Source organism: Oncorhynchus tshawytscha, linkage group LG12 (genome assembly GCF_018296145.1).
Source record: "Oncorhynchus tshawytscha isolate Ot180627B linkage group LG12, Otsh_v2.0, whole genome shotgun sequence".
NCBI classification, from domain to species: Eukaryota; Metazoa; Chordata; class Actinopteri; order Salmoniformes; family Salmonidae; genus Oncorhynchus; species Oncorhynchus tshawytscha.
This window is the reverse complement of record NC_056440.1, coordinates 5,540,092-5,559,343: the sequence shown is the minus strand read 5'-3', so window position 1 is coordinate 5,559,343 and position 19,252 is coordinate 5,540,092. Positions and strand designations below refer to the sequence as shown.

Genomic DNA, 19,252 nt, shown 5'->3' with positions numbered 1-19,252 from the left:
CAGTATAACGTAATGTGGAGGCAGTATAACGTAATGTGGAGGCAGTATAACGTAATGTGGAGGCAGTATAACGTAATGTGAGGCAGTATAATATAATGTGAGGCAGTATAATATAATGTGGAGGCAGTATAACGTAATGTGGAGGCAGTATAATGTAATGTGGAGGCAGTATAATGTAATGTGGAGGCAGTATAATGTAATGTGGAGGCAGTATAATGTAATGTAATGTAATGTGGAGGTAGTATAATGTAATGTGGAGGCAGTATAATGTAATGTAATGTAATGTGGAGGTAGTATAATATAATGTGGAGGCAGTATAATGTAATGTGGAGGCAGTATAACGTAACGTAATGTGGAGACAGTATAATGTAATGTGGAGACAGTGTAATGTAATGGGGAGGCAGTATAATGTAATGTGGAGGCAGTATAATGTAATGTAATGTGGAGGTAGTTTAATGTAATGTGGAGGCAGTATAATGTAATGTGGAGGCAGTATAATGTAATGTGGAGGCAGTATAATGTCATGTGGAGGCAGTATAATGTAATGTGAGGCAGTATAATGTAATGTGGAGGCAGTGTAATGTAATGGGGAGGCAGTATAATGTAATGTGGAGGCAGTATAATGTAATGTGGAGGCAGTATAATGTAATGTAATGTGGAGGTAGTTTAATGTAATGTGGAGGCAGTATAATGTAATGTGGAGGTAGTATAATGTAATGTGGAGGCAGTATAATGTAATGTGGAGGCAGTATAATGTAATGTGGAGGCAGTATAATGTAATGTGGAGGCAGTATAATGTAATGTGGAGGCAGTATAACGTAATGTGGAGGCAGTATAACGTAATGTGGAGGCAGTATAATGTAATGCGGAGGCAGTATAATGTAATGTGAGGCAGTATAATGTAACGTGGAGGCAGTATAATGTAATGTGGAGGCAGTATAATGTAACGTGGAGGCAGTATAATGTCATGTGGAGGCAGTATAACGTAATGTGGAGGCAGTATAACGTAACGTAATGTGGAGACAGTATAATGTAATGTGGAGGCAGTATAATGTAATGTGGAGGTAGTATAATGTAATGTGGAGGCAGTATAACGTAATGTGGAGGCAGTATAATGTAATGTAATGTGGAGGCAGTATAATGTAATGTGGATGCAGTATAATGTAATGCGGAGGCAGTATAATGTAATGTGAGGCAGTATAATGTAACGTGGAGGCAGTATAATGTAATGTGGAGGCAGTATAATGTAACGTGGAGGCAGTATAATGTCATGTGGAGGCAGTATAATGTAATGTGGAGGTAGTATAATGTAATGTGGAGGCAGTATAATGTAATGTGGAGGCAGTATAACGTAATGTGGAGGCAGTATAATGTAATGTGAGGCAGTATAATGTAATGTGGAGGCAGTATAATGTAATGTGAGGCAGTATAATGTAATGTGAGGCAGTATAATGTAATGTGGAGGCAGTATAATGTAATGTGGAGGCAGTATAACGTAATGTGGAGGCAGTATGATGTAACTATGGCTGACAGCGAACCTGAACAATCAAAATAAAATATTTTTGAGGAAGTGGCTATGACATTTCAAGATGACTCTTCATTACAGGAGTTGGCCTGTTTGATAATGGGCTATCGGCATTAGACTGTGAAGGCTTTCCGCGTGCTTCGGTTCGGCTGGTACCCTTTTTCTACCTTTATTTAACCAGGCAAGTCAGTTAAGAACAAATTCTTATTTTCAATGACGACCTAGGAACAGTGGGTTAACTGCCTCGTTCAGGGGCAGAACGACAGATTTGTACCTTGTCAGCTGGGGGGGGTTTAAACTTGCAACCTTCCGGTTACATGTCCAACACTCTAACCACTAGGCTACCTGCTGGTTACTAATCCAACGCTCTAACCACTAGGCTACCTGCTGGTTACTAGTCCAACGCTCTAACCACTAGGCTACCTGCTGGTTACTAGTCCAATGCTCTAACCACTAGGCTACCTGCTGGTTACTAGTCCAACACTAACCACTAGGCTACCTGCTGGTTACTAATCCAACGCTCTAACCACTAGGCTACCTGCTGGTTACTAGTCCAACACTCTAACCACTAGGCTACCTGCTGGTTACTAGTCCAACACTCTAACCACTAGGCTACCTGCTGGTTACTAGTCCAACACTCTAACCACTAGGCTACCTGCTGGTTACTAGTCCAATGCTCTAACCACTAGGCTACCTGCTGGTTACTAGTCCAATGCTCTAACCACTAGGCTGCCTGCTGGTTACTAGTCCAACACTCTAACCACTAGGCTACCTGCTGGTTACTAGTCCAACGCTCTAACCACTAGGCTGCCTGCTGGTTACTGGTCCAACGCTCTAACCACTAGGCTACCTGCTGGTTACTAGTCCAACACTCTAACCACTAGGCTACCCTGCCGCCCCAGTACCTAGCCCAACGACTGTGCTCGAATACACCCTTAAAAAGACCTTCGCTTGAAAAACGAGAGAAAAAGCACCAATAGTACTGTTTGTTCATGTTGAGATGCCGTAGCCAGTATACACTTCCTCAAAATAGTTTACCTGTAATTATTCAGGTTCATCAGCCATAGTTTTGCTTAAAAAATAATAATAATAATGTGTACACTGAGTATACCAAACGTTAGGAACACGTTCCTAATTTTGAGTTGAAACCACACAAGGTGTGGAAAGCGTTCCACAGGGATGCTGGTCCATGTTGACTCTACAAGGTGTGGAAAGCGTTCCACAGGGATGCTAGCCCATGTTGACTCTACAAGGTGTGGAAAGCGTTCCACAGGGATGCTAGCCCATGTTGACTCTACAAGGTGTGGAAAGCGTTCCACAGGGATGCTAGCCCATGTTGACTCTACAAGGTGTGGAAAGCGTTCCACAGGGATGCTAGCCCATGTTGACTCTACAAGGTGTGGAAAGCGTTCCACAGGGATGCTAGCCCATGTTGACTCTACAAGGTGTGGAAAGCGTTCCACAGGGATGCTGGTCCATGTTGACTCTACAAGGTGTGGAAAGCGTTCCACAGGGATGCTGGTCCATGTTGACTCTACAAGGTGTGGAAAGCGTTCCACAGGGATGCTAGCCCATGTTGACTCTACAAGGTGTGGAAAGCGTTCCACAGGGATGCTAGCCCATGTTGACTCTACAAGGTGTGGAAAGCGTTCCACAGGGATGCTGGTCCATGTTGACTCTACAAGGTGTGGAAAGCGTTCCACAGGGATGCTGGTCCATGTTGACTCTACAAGGTGTGGAAAGCGTTCCACAGGGATGCTGGTCCATGTTGACTCTACAAGGTGTGGAAAGCGTTCCACAGGGATGCTGGTCCATGTTGACTCTACAAGGTGTGGAAAGCGTTCCACAGGGATGCTAGCCCATGTTGACTCTACAAGGTGTGGAAAGCGTTCCACAGGGATGCTAGCCCATGTTGACTCTACAAGGTGTGGAAAGCGTTCCACAGGGATGCTAGCCCATGTTGACTCTACAAGGTGTGGAAAGCGTTCCACAGGGATGCTGGTCCATGTTGACTCTACAAGGTGTGGAAAGCGTTCCACAGGGATGCTAGCCCATGTTGACTCTACAAGGTGTGGAAAGCGTTCCACAGGGATGCTGGTCCATGTTGACTCTACAAGGTGTGGAAAGCGTTCCACAGGGATGCTGGTCCATGTTGACTCTACAAGGTGTGGAAAGCGTTCCACAGGGATGCTGGCCCATGTTGACTCTACAAGGTGTGGAAAGCGTTCCACAGGGATGCTAGCCCATGTTGACTCTACAAGGTGTGGAAAGCGTTCCACAGGGATGCTAGCCCATGTTGACTCCAATGCTTCCCACAGGAAAAAACAACTCTTTAATCAATTTTAGAATAATTCTGTAACGTAACAAAATGTGTAAAAAAAAAAATGTTTTAAACTTTCCCAAAAGCGCAGGTACATAATCAAATGGTCTTGAAAAGGGAAAGATGTACATACCTACCGACTACAAATATCCATCTCCCTGTAATCAGGTTCCTGTTCACTTCAATCCTTTCTCTATTACCTCATAGGCAGACAATGGAAAGACAAAGCCAACTACTGGAGACTGCTGGGTCGTTCCATTTGATTACGAGCACTTTTTGGGGGGGGGCCGATTATTTTGTGTCATTTACAATGTTTAATTTATTTGGACGGTTCCTAACTAGGCCCGAGATAGGCTATCCAAAGTTAAACCAACTTTGTCACCGGTCACACACCAGCCAACTCCTCCAAAAGCAAACACACACACACACAAGAGACACCTACATCAAACCACACCCTGAAACCAACTCCTTTTTGAATTCAGTCATGGTCACTAGCACATCTTACAGAACCAAATCTAAAATTAGGCTAAAACAGGAAGTGTAGTCACCTTTTAAAAGCAAAGTATCCATTATGACAGTCTCAATGGACCTTACTTGCAAACGCCTGGTAACATTGGAAATAAAGCCTACATAACCTAGATAGCAGCATAATTCATCAATTAATTATTATATAATTAAAATTAATTAATTCATCCTGTTAATGAAAAGAGGGATTCTCATTGAAAAATGAAGAAACAAAGACAACGATATTGAATTGAAACAAACAAAACACTGAATAATGTACAAAGTGTTCACCAGTTTGGTCATTCTAACTTGTCCAGGATAAGCCAACTAGCTACACTAGTGAGAGTGCAGGTCTACCTAGTTGAAGCACAACCATTGAAATCCAGAAGTCAGTCCTCAATGAAAGTCGCTGTTGTTGTTTCGTAAACTGACGTTTTTACTTGACAAAAATACATCCTTAACCGTGGAGAACAACAACATACAACAATCAAACCGATTCCACAAAACAAATTCAACAGAACAGTGTGGCATTACATTATTTTTTACCTTTATTCAACTAGGTAAGTCAGTTTAAGAACAAATTCTTATATACAACGATGTCCTTCCCGGGGAACAGTGGGTTAACTGCCTTGTTCAGGGGCAGAACGACAGATTTTTAACCTGTCAGCACGGGGGATTCGACCTAGCAACCTGCTGGTTACTAGTCCAACGCTCTAACCACTAGGCTACCTGCTGGTTACTAGTCCAACGCTCTAACCACTAGGCTACCTGCTGGTTACTAGTCCAACGCTCTAACCACTAGGCTACCTGCTGGTTACTAGTCCAACACTCTAACCACTAGGCTACCTGCTGGTTACTAGTCCAACACTCTAACCACTAGGCTACCTGCTGGTTACTAGTCCAACGCTCTAACCACTAGGCTACCTGCTGGTTACTAGTCCAACACTCTAACCACTAGGCTACCTGCTGGTTACTAGTCCAACACTCTAACCACTAGGCTACCTGCTGGTTACTAGTCCAACACTCTAACCACTAGGCTACCTGCTGGTTACTAGTCCAACACTCTAACCACTAGGCTACCTGCTGGTTACTAGTCCAACACTCTAACCACTAGACTACCTGCTGGTTACTAGTCCAATGGTCTAACCACTAGGCTACCTGCTGGTTACTAGTCCAATGTTCTAACCACTAGACTACCTGCTGGTTACTAGTCCAATGGTCTAACCACTAGGCTACCTGCTGGTTACTAGTCCAACAGTCTAACCACTAGGCTACCTGCTGGTTACTAGTCCAACACTCTAACCACTAGGCTACCTGCTGGTTACTAGTCCAACACTCTAACCACTAGGCTACCTGCTGGTTACTAGTCCAACGCTCTAACCACTAGGCTACCTGCTGGTTACTAGTCCAACACTCTAACCACTAGGCTACCTGCTGGTTACTAGTCCAACACTCTAACCACTAGGCTACCTGCTGGTTACTAGTCCAACACTCTAACCACTAGGCTACCTGCTGGTTACAAGTCCAACACTCTAACCACTAGGCTACCTGCTGGTTACTAGTCCAACGCTCTAACCACTAGGCTACCTGCAGCTGAAGCGTTTTAGAAGAGGAATAGACTTGACAATAGGATGTGTGTCCCAAATGGCAACTTGTTCCCTACATAGAAAACTACTTCTGACCAGGGCCCATAAGGCTGTGGTCAAAAGTAGTTCGCTATGTCGGGAATAGGGTGCCATTTGGGATGCAGCTGGGAAGTGAACAACAAGACAAAAGGCCTTCCAGGAATGTTGACTCCTCTTCTTATTTTCTAGTCTTTTCCAAGGCATTCTCCTAGAGGCACGCCAGCTTCAGTGTTTTCCAAGGCATTCTCCTAGAGGCACGCCAGCTTCAGTCTTTTCCAAGGCATTCTCCTAGAGGCACGCCAGCTTCAGTGTTTTCCAAGGCATTCTCCTAGAGGCATGCCAGCTTCAGTGTTTTCCAAGGCATTCTCCTAGAGGCATGCCAGCTTCAGTGTTTTCCAAGGCATTCTCCTAGAGGCACGCCAGCTTCAGTCTTTTCCAAGGCATTCTCCTAGAGGCACGCCAGCTTCAGTCTTTTCCAAGGCATTCTCCTAGAGGCACGCCAGCTTCAACAAACCTCTCAAAGAGCAGTTAGCACAAACTCCTGTAAGATAAAGTGTCCAGGGTAAAATATTATTGTGTCTCAAATGGCACTCTATTCCCTATGTAGTGCACTACTTTGACCAGGGCCCTATGGCACCCTATTCCCTATGTAGTGCACTACTTTTGACCAGAACCATATGGCACCCTATTCCCTATGTAGTGCACTACTTTTGACCAGAGCCCTATGGAAATAGGGTGCCATTTGAGACTCCATAGGGTGCCATTTGAGACCCAGGCCTAACAACTCTTCAAAAGGGACTGTGTGGCTTCCTCTGGCTCCGTCACAAATAGGACCCTATTCCCTATGCAGTGTGCAGTAATGGTACCCTATTTCCTATATAGCGCACTACTTTTGACCAGTGCACTAGGGAATAGAGTGGCATTTGGGACGACGCCTCTGTGCCGTAACCACAGTAACACGGCTCTGCTGTGACAGGACAGGCTAGTCAGGGGATGGTGGAGGAGCCTGGAAAATCCACTAAGAAAAAAAAAAAAAAAAAAAAAAAAACTAGAACTGCTGACAAAAATCTGTGAATTCCTAAACATGTTATGATAAATACATATTTTCAATGAAGCAAGTGTCAACAATGGAGCTTTTCCCCCCGCTGTACAGCTGGTCAGATTCAGTAACATGATAGTCTTTATACACTCCTCATGAAAACACCATTTTAAATCCAGCAGGTTGGTCTGGGTCCTGGAAAACCGCAAAGGTTTGGTATAGGCCTGGTTTAGGTGTACATGGGGCAATCTCAAATGCATGTCCCAGCAGAGACCAAAGAAATATATAAAAACCACTAACTGCTATTGAGTCTTCACCTACTAGCCTACATAGATAGTGCGAGTCACAACAACAACATCAGCCCGAGTCACAACAGCAACAACATAGTCAGAGTCGCAACAACAACAACATAGCCCGAGTCGCAACAGCAACAACACAGCCCTAGTCACAACAGCAACAACACAGCCCGAGTCGCAGCAACAACACAGCCCGAGTTGCAACAGCAACAACACAGCCCGAGTCGCAGCAAGCCCGAGTCGTAGCAACAACACAGCCCGAGTCGCAGCAACAACACAGCCCGAGTTGCAACAGCAACATAACCTGAGTCGCAACAGCAACAACAACATAGCCCGAGTCACAACAACAACATAGCCCGAGTCGCAACAGCAGCAACAACAACATAGCCTGAGTCGCAACAGCAACAACAACATAGCCTGAGTCGCAACAGCAACAACAGCATAGCCCGAGTCACAACAACAACATAGCCCGAGTCGCAACAGCAGCAACAACAACATAGCCTGAGTCGCAACAGCAACAACAACATAGCCTGAGTCGAAACAAAAACTAAAATAGTCCGAGTCACAACAACAACAAAAACATAGTTCGAGTCACAACAACAGTCTGGGGCAGTGAGACAGAGATAGAATGAGGACTAATCTTTGTATCTTTGCCATTATCGGAGTTGGCAATGTCCACGCTAAAACTCCCATCTAGAGCCCTCTCTACAGCCTGAGGTAAGAGCCAGAACGTACAGGAAGTAGCCCACATCTCATGCCAAGCAAGTCAAGACACGACCCTGAGAGAGACAGAGATGTCAAGAGTGTTTCATCCTTTCTATTACGACCTCAGTCAACAAGGCCTGACACACCACATCCAGACCCACCTCCATCATAATCATTTTTATATCAGCGAGTTTACACATCATTTACCTCAGGCTCCCAGCCCAGCGCTCACACACACACACACACACACACACACACACACACACACACACACACACACACACACACACACACACACACACACACACACACACACACACACACACACACACACACACACACACGTTTCGATCAGTACATCTTGAAATTGATGAAAGCAGACTACGAATGAATGTCAATAACCTTTATGATGGACTCGTAAGAGAATAAATATAATTTTGTCATTTCAAAATGCGTGGACCCTGCATTACATAAGATGAAGACCGTACATCCTCTACCCATATCCTACTGTACGGGACCATACATCCTCTACCCATATCCTACTGTACGTGGACCATACATCCTCTACCCATATCCTACTGTACGGGACCATACATCCTCTACCCATATCCTACTGTACGTGGACCATACATCCTCTACCCATATCCTACTGTACGTGGACCATACATCCTCTACCCATATCCTACTGTACGTGGACCATACATCCTCTACCCATATCCTACTGTACGTGGACCATACATCCTCTACCCATATCCTACTGTACGTGGACCATACATCCTCTACCCATATCCTACTGTACGTGGACCATACATCCTCTACCCATATCCTACTGTACGTGGACCATACATCCTCTACCCATATCCTACTGTACGTGGACCATACATCCTCTACCCATATCCTACTGTACGTGGACCATACATCCTCTACCCATATCCTACTGTACGTGGACCATACATCCTCTACCCATATCCTACTGTACGTGGACCATACATCCTCTACCCATATCCTACTGTACGTGGACCATACATCCTCTACCCATATCCTACTGTACGTGGACCATACATCCTCTACCCATATCCTACTGTACGTGGACCATACATCCTCTACCCATATCCTACTGTACGTGGACCATACATCCTCTACCCATATCCTACTGTACGTGGACCATACATCCTCTACCCATATCCTACTGTACGGGACCATACATCCTCTACCCATATCCTACTGTACGTGGACCATACATCCTCTACCCATATCCTACTGTACGTGGACCATACATCCTCTACCCATATCCTACTGTATGTGGACCATACATCCTCTACCCATATCCTACTGTACGGGACCATACATCTTCTACCCATATCCTACTGTCCGTGGACCATACATCCTCTACCCATATCCTACTGTCCGTAGACCATACAACTTCTACCCATGTCTTGAGCAAAGTCATCTGCCTCTAAAATCTGCTTTAATTTAGTAAACAGAAAGTCTTCCTTTCTCTGAGAAGAAAAGGCCTGAGGTATAAATGAGCCTAATGTTTTTATGCAATTTCCAGAAGCTACAAATATAAGCTTTCTTCAGCCCTTGTCAATGTGGGGCATTACACAAGCTTAGGGCACAATGACAAATAAGAGTTGTGTGTTGTTTTAAAAGTCTACCAAATATGTATCTTAAGAATGAAAAATCAACTATTATTTAGTTTCGGATCATAGCAATTTATAGGCTACACTAAAACTAACAAAACAAGACAAACGGGTATAACCAAACAACCCTGATGGTCCCACACTCCTTGCACAGATTGTCTCTTGACAATCCCTCCTCGGTGTTCCATCGACACACAGCACAGAAGAAGAAGCCATTTCACGTCGATCAATGCCGCAAATCAATCCGCTGCGCGTGTCCGATAAGCTCTCACTGAACAGTAAAACAAAAACCCCCGGTCACCGCGGAGACAAGCCTCATCACCACCACCGTCCACCAACCGAGCCCTTTTTATGTTTCCATACCTGCTGTTCTTCTCCAGGTGTCCTGTCAGCATCTCAAGATGTCACCTCACGACAGACACAGAGACGCAGAATTAATACCCTCCAATTCCACAAAAACCAAGACGAGGAAAATCCCCTCTCCTCTTAGCCCCGAGCAAAGGGCTTCATGTTCGATAGAGAAGACGAAGGATAATGTTGATCTGCATTTGGTTGTTTGCCATCCGGTTACTAAGACATCAGTGGTATCCAGAGTGGCTCAGTAGACTTGGTGACGAGGGTAGGCTGGAGGCACAGCTCTATCTCTGTGTTGGCAGTGCCTGGAACTGTGTGTGCCAGCGTACAGGCAGGCAGTCAGTGTGGTGTGGCCTTCAGGGACTGGCACAGCTGATCCCCTCCCCCCCCTCCCCCCTCCCTGTCACCTGCCTCACAACAGACCACGCGGGTAGAGTGGGTACTACGGGGTAGGGGGAGGGTGGCAGGAAGGGGGAGGCACCATCACAACAGGACAGAACACACCATCTTGAGGTTGGGGTGGGGGGGCATTCAGGACAGGAAGATACCATCTGGGCTTGAGAACAGCAGATATAACTGCTAGGCCTACCCATGGTGAGGTACAGCAAATGGTGGAGCATACCACCTAAGGGTTAGAAAAGGGGGTGGTGGAGGGTCAGTCTCTCTCAACAGGGCGGGAAGATACCATCTGGGCTTGAGAACAGGGGAGAAATAACTGCTAACTACGGGTGGTGTAAAGGGGCTGGTGGGGAAACGAACAGGAACATACCATCTGGGGGCTGGGGGGGGGGTCAACTTCCCTCACACACACAAGGACAGGAATATACCATTGCCTAGGAGCTACCTACCTCGAGCAGCCACCAGCCAGGCAACATTAATCATTTAGCAAATTAGATTTTCTCATTACTGTAGCTTTGTAGGGGGCTAGATGATGTCTACTGTAGCTTGGTAGGAGACTAGATCATGTCTCATTACGGTAGCTTGGTAAGGGGCTAGATCATGTCTCAAGACGGTAGCTTGGTAAGGGACTAGATCATGTCTACTGTAGCTTGGTAAGGGACTAGATCATGTCTACTGTAGCTTGGTAGGGGAGTAGATCATGTCTACTGTAGCTTGGTAAGGGACTAGATCAAGTCTACTGTAGCTTGGTAGGGGGCTAGATCATGTCTCATTACGGTAGCTTGGTAAGGCACTAGATCATGTCTCATTATGGTAGCTTGGTAAGGGACTAGATCATGTCTACTGTAGCTTGGTAGGGGAGTAGATCATGTCTACTGTAGCTTGATAGGGGACTAGATCATGTCTACTGTAGCTTGGTAGGGGGCTAGATCATGTCTACTGTAGCTTGGTAGGGGGCTAGATCATGTCTACTGTAGCTTGGTAGGGGCTAGATCATGTCTACTGTAGCTTGATAGGGGACTAGATCATGTCTACTGTAGCTTGGTAGGGGGCTAGATCATGTCTACTGTAGCTTGGTAGGGGGCTAGATCATGTCTACTGTAGCTTGATAGGGGACTAGATCATGTCTACTGTAGCTTGGTAGGGGGCTAGATCATGTCTACTGTAGCTTGGTAGGGGGGCTAGATCATGTCTACTGTAGCTTGGTAGGGGCTAGATCATGTCTACTGTATCTTGGTAGGGGGACTAGATCATGTCATTACTGTATCTTGGTAGGGGGACTAGATCATGTCTCATTACTGTAGCTTGGTAGGGGACTAGATCATGTCTCATTACTGTAGCTTGGTAGGGGACTAGATCATGTCTCATTACGGTAGCTTGGTAAGGGACTAGATCATGTCTCATTATTGTATCTTGGTAGGGGACTAGATTATGTCTCATTACAGTAGCTTGGTAGGGCACTAGATCATGTCTACTGTAGCTTGGTAGGGGACTAGATCATGTCTCATTACGGTAGCTTGGTAGGGGGCTAGATCATGTCTACTGTAGCTTGGTAGGGGACTAGATCATGTCTCATTACGGTAGCTTGGTAGGGGACTAGATCATGTCTCATTACGGTAGCTTGGTAGGGGACTAGATCATGTCTCATTACGGTAGCTTGGTAGGGGGCTAGATCATGTCTCATTACGGTAACTTGGGTGATACAACATTACAATTGGAAGAATATGATGCAGAAGAGCCTAGGAGGTCAGATCGCAATTTCGTTACCGTGGAATTGCCCAAAGGCTAAGACAGATTTTTTTTTTATGTAAGTGTTTTCCAAACAAAAAAAATGATTTTAAACTTTATCAAACCTTACAACGCCATGCATAATGACTACTTATAACAATTTACACAAATCACGTTCACTAGCTAACTTGCCGACTAAGATAACTGCATTCAGCTAACATTCTTTGGCATTTGGTTAGTTGGCGTTATCTATTTCCAAAACTTTGGTTTCCCTTCATGTAAATGTAAGCTGGGTGTCGATAGCAACTGCCAGACTCATTCAGTGCTAACAGGGAAAAGCCTATAAGGACACGCCTGACGCCCAAACCGATATTCAATTTATTCAAATTAGGTTAGGGTAAGGGTCAAGTTTAAGGATTTTGCTAGTCGGTTTAAGCGTCAGCGGTGTCCTTATAGTCTCTCCCCGTTAGCAGGCTAGTAGCGCTAACATTGTGTAAAAAGACAATGTTTCTTATACTTACAGAAGGCCGAAAAAAAAAAAATTATAAATTAAATTTTAAGATGTTGATATTAGTTGGCAGGGGTCTTTACATCAACATTGTTGTGTGTTGGTGTATTTCTGATACCTTTTAAGATTTCTTTCTGGTAGATGTTTTCTAAGACTCTTTTTCAATCTGTTTCACAAGAAATCAAAGCCTTTGTTTATTCCTAATATCTAGAATGGAAAATGGTTGAAAAATGTATACAGTGCCTTCAGAAAGTATTCACACCACTTGAATTCTTTGCTAATTTGGTTGTGTTACGGCCTGAATTGAAAATGTATTAAAATTTTATTTTTTCTCTCACACATCTACACAAAATGCCGGTGCTTAGTGCCATTCTATTTTTTTTTTATCCTGAAAAACTCCTCAGTCCTTAATGATTAGAAACATACCCATAACACGATGCAGACATCACGATGCATGAAAATATGGAGAGTGGTACTCAGTAATGTGTTGGATTTGCCCCAAACATACCACTATTTTTCAGGACAAAAATTAATTTTTGCAGTTTTACTTTTGTGCCTTGTTGCAAACAGGATGCATGTTTTGGAATATTTTTATTCTGTACAAGCTTCCTTCTTTTCACTCTGTCAATTATGTTAGTATTGTGGAGTGACTACAATGTTGTTGATCCACCCTCACTTCTCCTATCACAGCCATTAAACTGTTCGAAAGTCATCATTGGCCTCATGGAGAAATCCCTGAGCGCCTTGCTTCCTCTCCGACAACTGAGTTAGGAAGGACGCCTGTATCTTTGTAGTGACTGGGTGCATTGATTCACCATACAAAAAAAAGTGTAATTAATAACTCCCATGCTCAAAGGGATATTGAGTGTCTGCTTTTCTTTCTTTTTTTAAACTCATCTACCAATAGGTGCCCTTCTTTGCGAGTCATTAGAAAACCTCGCTAGTCTTTGTGTTTGAAATGCACTGCTTTGACTGAGGGACCTTACAGATAATTGTATGTTTGGGGTATCAAAAATCATATTAAACACTATTATTGCACACACAGTGAAGACCATGCAACTTATGAAGCAAATATGTTTACTCCTGAACTTATGGCTTGTCGACAAAGGGTTTCAATACTTATATACTCAACGCATTTCAGCTTTTCATTTTGTAATTAAATTTGTACACATTGCAACAAAAAAAAAAATCCACTTTGACATTATGGGGTGTTATTATGTGCGTAAGCCAGTGAGGGAAAAAACATCAATTTAAATAACTTCAGGCTGTAACACAACAAAATGTGGAAAAGGTCCAGGGGTATTAATACTTTCAGAAGGGATCAGTTTCCTTCATTTCTCAAAAAGACATAGATTCATAGCTTTCATTTGACACCGAATTTGACATGCTCATATGAACTTCACATGTTGTTATATGGAAATGGAATTACCAAAGGCTACATCAGATGTATTCAAAGAGAAACTGATGCTTGTAGCTTTCTCTAGCACACAACTGACACATAAACACCATTTCGTGTTTGCAAACGACGGCCATGCAGAACAAAATGGTTGCAGAACAAACGGGAGTTCGCAAAGAGAAAGAAAAAAAAGACTAAATTTACATGTTGCTTATGAGTGCAGTTCACACTCCTTTTGGATTATAATTGGATTTTAAGGCTCGTATGAATGTCTTACTTCATATAATGTTCTGTTATCGTCGCCAATCAACTTCATTTTACTGAAACACTTCGACCTGTAAAATGACTCTTTGGCTAGGTTCGCTTCCAGCCTATGCCAATGAGCATTAACATTCTAGCATACAACTTCTGCATCCAAAAATAGGTATTTTTCAAAGATCACAACCAAATATAATTTTAGTGACTGTTCAAGCAATAATCCAAACTACATTGTAACTGTATGACAAAAGCGTATTTATTTAGCTGGTACACCATTGACATTTTAAATTGAATTTACATTTTAACTTCTAATTACTACCACAAAGATGGACGCCAGTCCGCAAATGTAAACTTAAAATGGTCATGTCGATTCTATTATCTATATTTCTATAATCTCAATATGTTTCCTACAGAGGCTTGACAATATAACTTTAAAAAATATATAGATATTCCCATTCAAGTCAGCATTATCTAATGTATGGACCTCCAACCATTGTTGTGGTACCATTAGATTAGTTGACAATTCAAACCCTTCCCATTTTAGTAGATTTATCAGCCAAAATGTTACACCCACCCTGTATTCAAAAGCATGTGTCTCAATCAATGGTGGGCACAACATAAAAACCTAAGATGATATGAAATAGGGTTCTGAACTAAACTATATGAGAGTATGAAAAAAAAAAAAACTAATAATCTGAATTTACACGTTTAGTTTGAGGGAGTTTTACGAGAGGAATTGCTTACCACCTGTCAGACTGGGCCAGAGTAGCTTCTCAAAAAGCTGACACTGGAGAGAAACATCATTACATTTAGAAATTGTTATTTGTTGCGCAATCGCGTGTTAAAAACTGTTTTGATGGCCACGATTAAAAAACAGAGATACTATTTTTATTTCTCAATCTTAACTGATAATTAAAGTGCGCCTCCCATTCGAGTGCGTAATGTATATTCAACGATAGGCAGGACCAGAGCATCACCCACCACTTACTTTACAATGTGAGCTGGAGGCAGTATAAATGGTTTGAAACCTTAACATTTTTCCTATACTTCAAATAATGAGGCGTGGTCTTACCTTGCTTAAAAAAGTAGCGAAAATCCATCCATAGCAACTTGGAGCCAAATATTTTATGAAGACTCCATTGGTTTTCATGTCAACTTTATTTCATTGTCTAGAAGCCAAAAACATAATCCTAGTCATATTATCAACCCATCCTAGTTGTTGCTATCAGATTCCCCCTCTTTCTAAGTTTCTAACAGAGATGTATCTGTCAGATACAATGCATTCGGAAAGTATTCAGACCCCTGGACTTTTTACACATTCTGTTACGTTACAGCTTTGTTCTAAAATGGATTAAATCGTTTTTTTCTCCTCATCAATCGACACACAATACCCTATAATGACAAAGCAAAAACAGTTTTTTTTGCACATTTCAGACCCTTTACTCAGTACTTTGTTAAAGGACATTTGGCAGCGATTACAGCCTCAAGTCTTCTTGGATATGACGCTACAAGCTTGGCACACCTGTATTTGGGGAGTTTCTCCCATTCTTCTCTGCAGATCCTCTCAAGCTCTGTCAGGTTGGATGGGGAGTGTCGCTGCACAGCTATTTTCTCCAGAGATGTTTGATCTGGTTCAAGTCCGGGCTCTGACTGGGATACTCAAGGTCATTCAGACTTGTCCTGAAGACACACCTGCATTGTTTTGGCTGTGTGCTTAGGGTCGCTGTCCTGTTGGAAGGTGAACCTTCGCCCCCAGTCTAAGGTCCTGAGCGCTCTGGAGCAGGTCTCCAACTTTCCTCCGTTCATCTTTCCCCCAATCCTGACTAGTCTCCAAGTCCCTGTCACTGAAAAACAACCCCACAACATGATGCTGCCACCACCATGCTTCACCGTAGGGATGGTGCCAGGTTTCCTACAGACGTGACGCTTGGCATTCAGGCCAAAGAGTTCAATCTTGGTTTCATCAGTCCAGAGAATCTTGTTTCTCATGGTCTGAGAGACCTTTAGGTGCCTTTTGGCAAACTCCAAGCAGACTGTCACGTGCCTTTTACTGAGGAGTGGCTTCCATCTGGCCACTCTACAATAAAGGCCTGATTGGTGGAGTGCTACATAGATGGTTGCCCTTCTGAAAGATTCTCCCATCTCCATAGAGGAACTCTGGAGCTCTGTCAGTGACCATCGGGTTCTTGGTCACCTTCCTGACCAAGGCCCTTCTCCTCCGATTGCTCAGTTTGGCCGGGCGGCCAGCTCTAGAAAGAATCTTGGTGGTTCCAAACTTCTTCCATTTAAGAATGGAGGCTACTTGTGTTCTCGGGGACCTTCAATGCTGCAGAAATTTTGAAGTACCCTTCCCCAGATATGTGTCTCGACACAATCCTATCTCGGAGCTCTACAGACAATTCCTTCGAACCTCATGGCTTGGTTTATGCTCTGACATGCACAGTCCACTGTGGGACCTTATATAGACAGGTGTGTACCTTTCCAAATCATGTCCAATCAAGTTGTAAAAACATCAGGGATGATCAATGGAAACAGGATGCACGTGAGCTCCATTTTGAGTCTCATAGCAAAGGGTCTGAATACTTTGTTAGATACTACTGCACGGTTGGCGCAAGCAATTCGCTACACCCACAATAACATCTGTAAAATATGTGACCAGTAAGATATGACTTGATTTAGAATAATGCAAAACATCTCCTTGACTCTATCCATGGAAGCAAACAACGCCAGCCCACTGAATGAATGACAAATGGATGGAATGGCCAATAATTGTGTAAGTTACTTCACAATCAAATGTCAAATTAGGACTAACTGAATGACGAGGGTGAAGAGGTTTGATTTCATTTAGAGCATCAATAGAGTTACGATGAGTTTGTGTTTATCAGCATTGGCGCTATTATATTAACAATTTGACAATTTGCCTTGCGGGTTGATACCGTTCTCTTTAACTTTGTACAAAATAAGCGGTTACAGGACTGTTTAACTATATTTCGAATCAAATATATTTTTAAGGTAAATGAAAACACGCTGTGTGTTGCCTTTAGAATAATGCAAAACATATCCATGAGTCTATCCAAGTTGATGAGCGGGAAACAAACGATGCCAGTCAACCTGCACAGCCCGGCCCATCGAAACTACACCTAAACCCAGTCAACCTGCACAGCCCGGCCCATCAAAACTACACCTAAACCCAGTCAACCTGCACAGCCCGGCCCATCAAAACTACACCTAAACCCAGTCAACCTGCACAGCCCGGCCCATCAAAACTACACCTAAACCCAGTCAACCTGCACAGCCCGGCCCATCAAAACTACACCTAAACCCAGTCAACCTGCACAGCCCGGCTCATCAAAACTACACCTAAACTCATTTCATACATAAGAGTTAGCCTACAGACAAGGTTAAATTGACAATCTGATGAGTGACAATGTTAGGCCTATCATCTTGTAATTTACAGATGCAGGGAAAGGATCAGACTCCTTCAGAGTCACGTAAAACATTGATATATATATAGTATCAGAATATTCTGCAGTTTCTATGACACTTATCTTTGCCAAATAACTCTCAAAATTCAAGAGGTGCAGCACTATTTTCAAATTTCATTTTTTCCCCAAAAAAATATCTATGCTGTCCATGCATTCAGCACAAGACCAGTCACGCGCCAGCATTACTAAGCAACAAAAATATATATATTACAATAATAAATAAAATAATAAATAATAAATCAACAAATACAAATAAATAGTAACATAATCAAATGTCATTCATCTGGGTGAAGAGGATGACTTCACTTAGAACAATAGTGCAATGACGATGAAAAATGGTGGGTATTGTGGGCAGTCTAGTTATTTTATTATGAAAGGCTGGAAATGGCATATAAATTCCCCTCAGAGTCAAATCAGACATTGAGTACAACATACTATGTGTGTAGTTCACAATGGCAAGCCAAAAACAAACGAATGAACGCACTGACAGCATTGCAAATGCTGCAGAATTTAGATGAGTTGGGAGTCGGATGGAGGATCAAATATCGAGCTTTAAAATCGACGTTGCTGATGAAGAGTCTTCATTCCGGTGCTAAAATGTCGACTTCAAGCATCCCCCCTCCCGATTGCCTGAGCCTCGACGCAGAAAAACCAGAACACAGCCAACTGAGACGGTGCTCCCAACTGCCTCGGTGAGACAGGAGTCTGGGAGGGATGGCACAGTTTGGGTAGAAATTAATGATGAGTTAATGTGACATGTAGATGTTACGACATATCAGAGATTGTACTGTTGCTCACAACAGGAAGTGAAACAGTACATGTCTATGGATAAACTCAAAACAGTTATAGGGCCTCCCAGGTGGCGCAGTGGTCTAGGGCACTGCATCGCAGCGCCAGCTGTGCCACCAGAGACTCTGGTGGTCCGTGGGGCGACGCACAATTGGTCTAGTGTCGACCGGGTTAGGGAGGGTTTGGCCGGTAGGGATATCCTTGTCTCATCGCGTACACCAGCGACTCCTGTGGCGGGCCGGGCTCAGTGCGTGCTAACCAAGGTCGCCAGGTGCACGGTGTTTCCTCCGACACATTGGTGCGGCTGGCTTCCGGGTTGGATGCGCGCTGTGTTAAAGAAGCAGTGCGGTTTGGTTGGGTTGTTTCGGAGGACGCATGACTTTCGACCTTCGTTTCATCAGCCGGTGATGTCAAGCAAATAACTGGTCAGTCTCACGGTAATTGACCGTTAATTAACATAAAACACATTTAGCATCTCCTGGCTTCCACACATAGCCTACAAGCCATTTTATAAAAGTCTAATAAATCCATGTAATATATCCTACACCTTCACAATAAATCCATGATTTATTTTAGACAGGTCTAAAGAAGCATGATACGAAGAAAATGTAGTCTATTTCAGTAGAGCATACTCTGAGTTATCCTTATGTTAGGTCCTGATCTGGCTATGCCATATGG

At 43.5% G+C, this 19,252-nt stretch overlaps 1 protein-coding gene across 1 annotated transcript in view; it reads right to left on the bottom strand.

Moving 5' to 3' along the window:
- The window catches only part of LOC112262500 (WD repeat and FYVE domain-containing protein 3-like), a 66,363-nt gene extending 55,969 nt beyond the window's left edge, over positions 1-10,394 (bottom strand). Inside the window, exon 1 of the mRNA XM_042331147.1 lies at positions 10,021-10,394. Within this exon, the coding sequence (XP_042187081.1) occupies positions 10,021-10,052 (32 nt within the window). The 5' untranslated portion in view covers positions 10,053-10,394. The remainder of the gene's footprint in view (positions 1-10,020) is intronic.
- Positions 10,395-19,252: the final 8,858 nt, after the last annotated feature.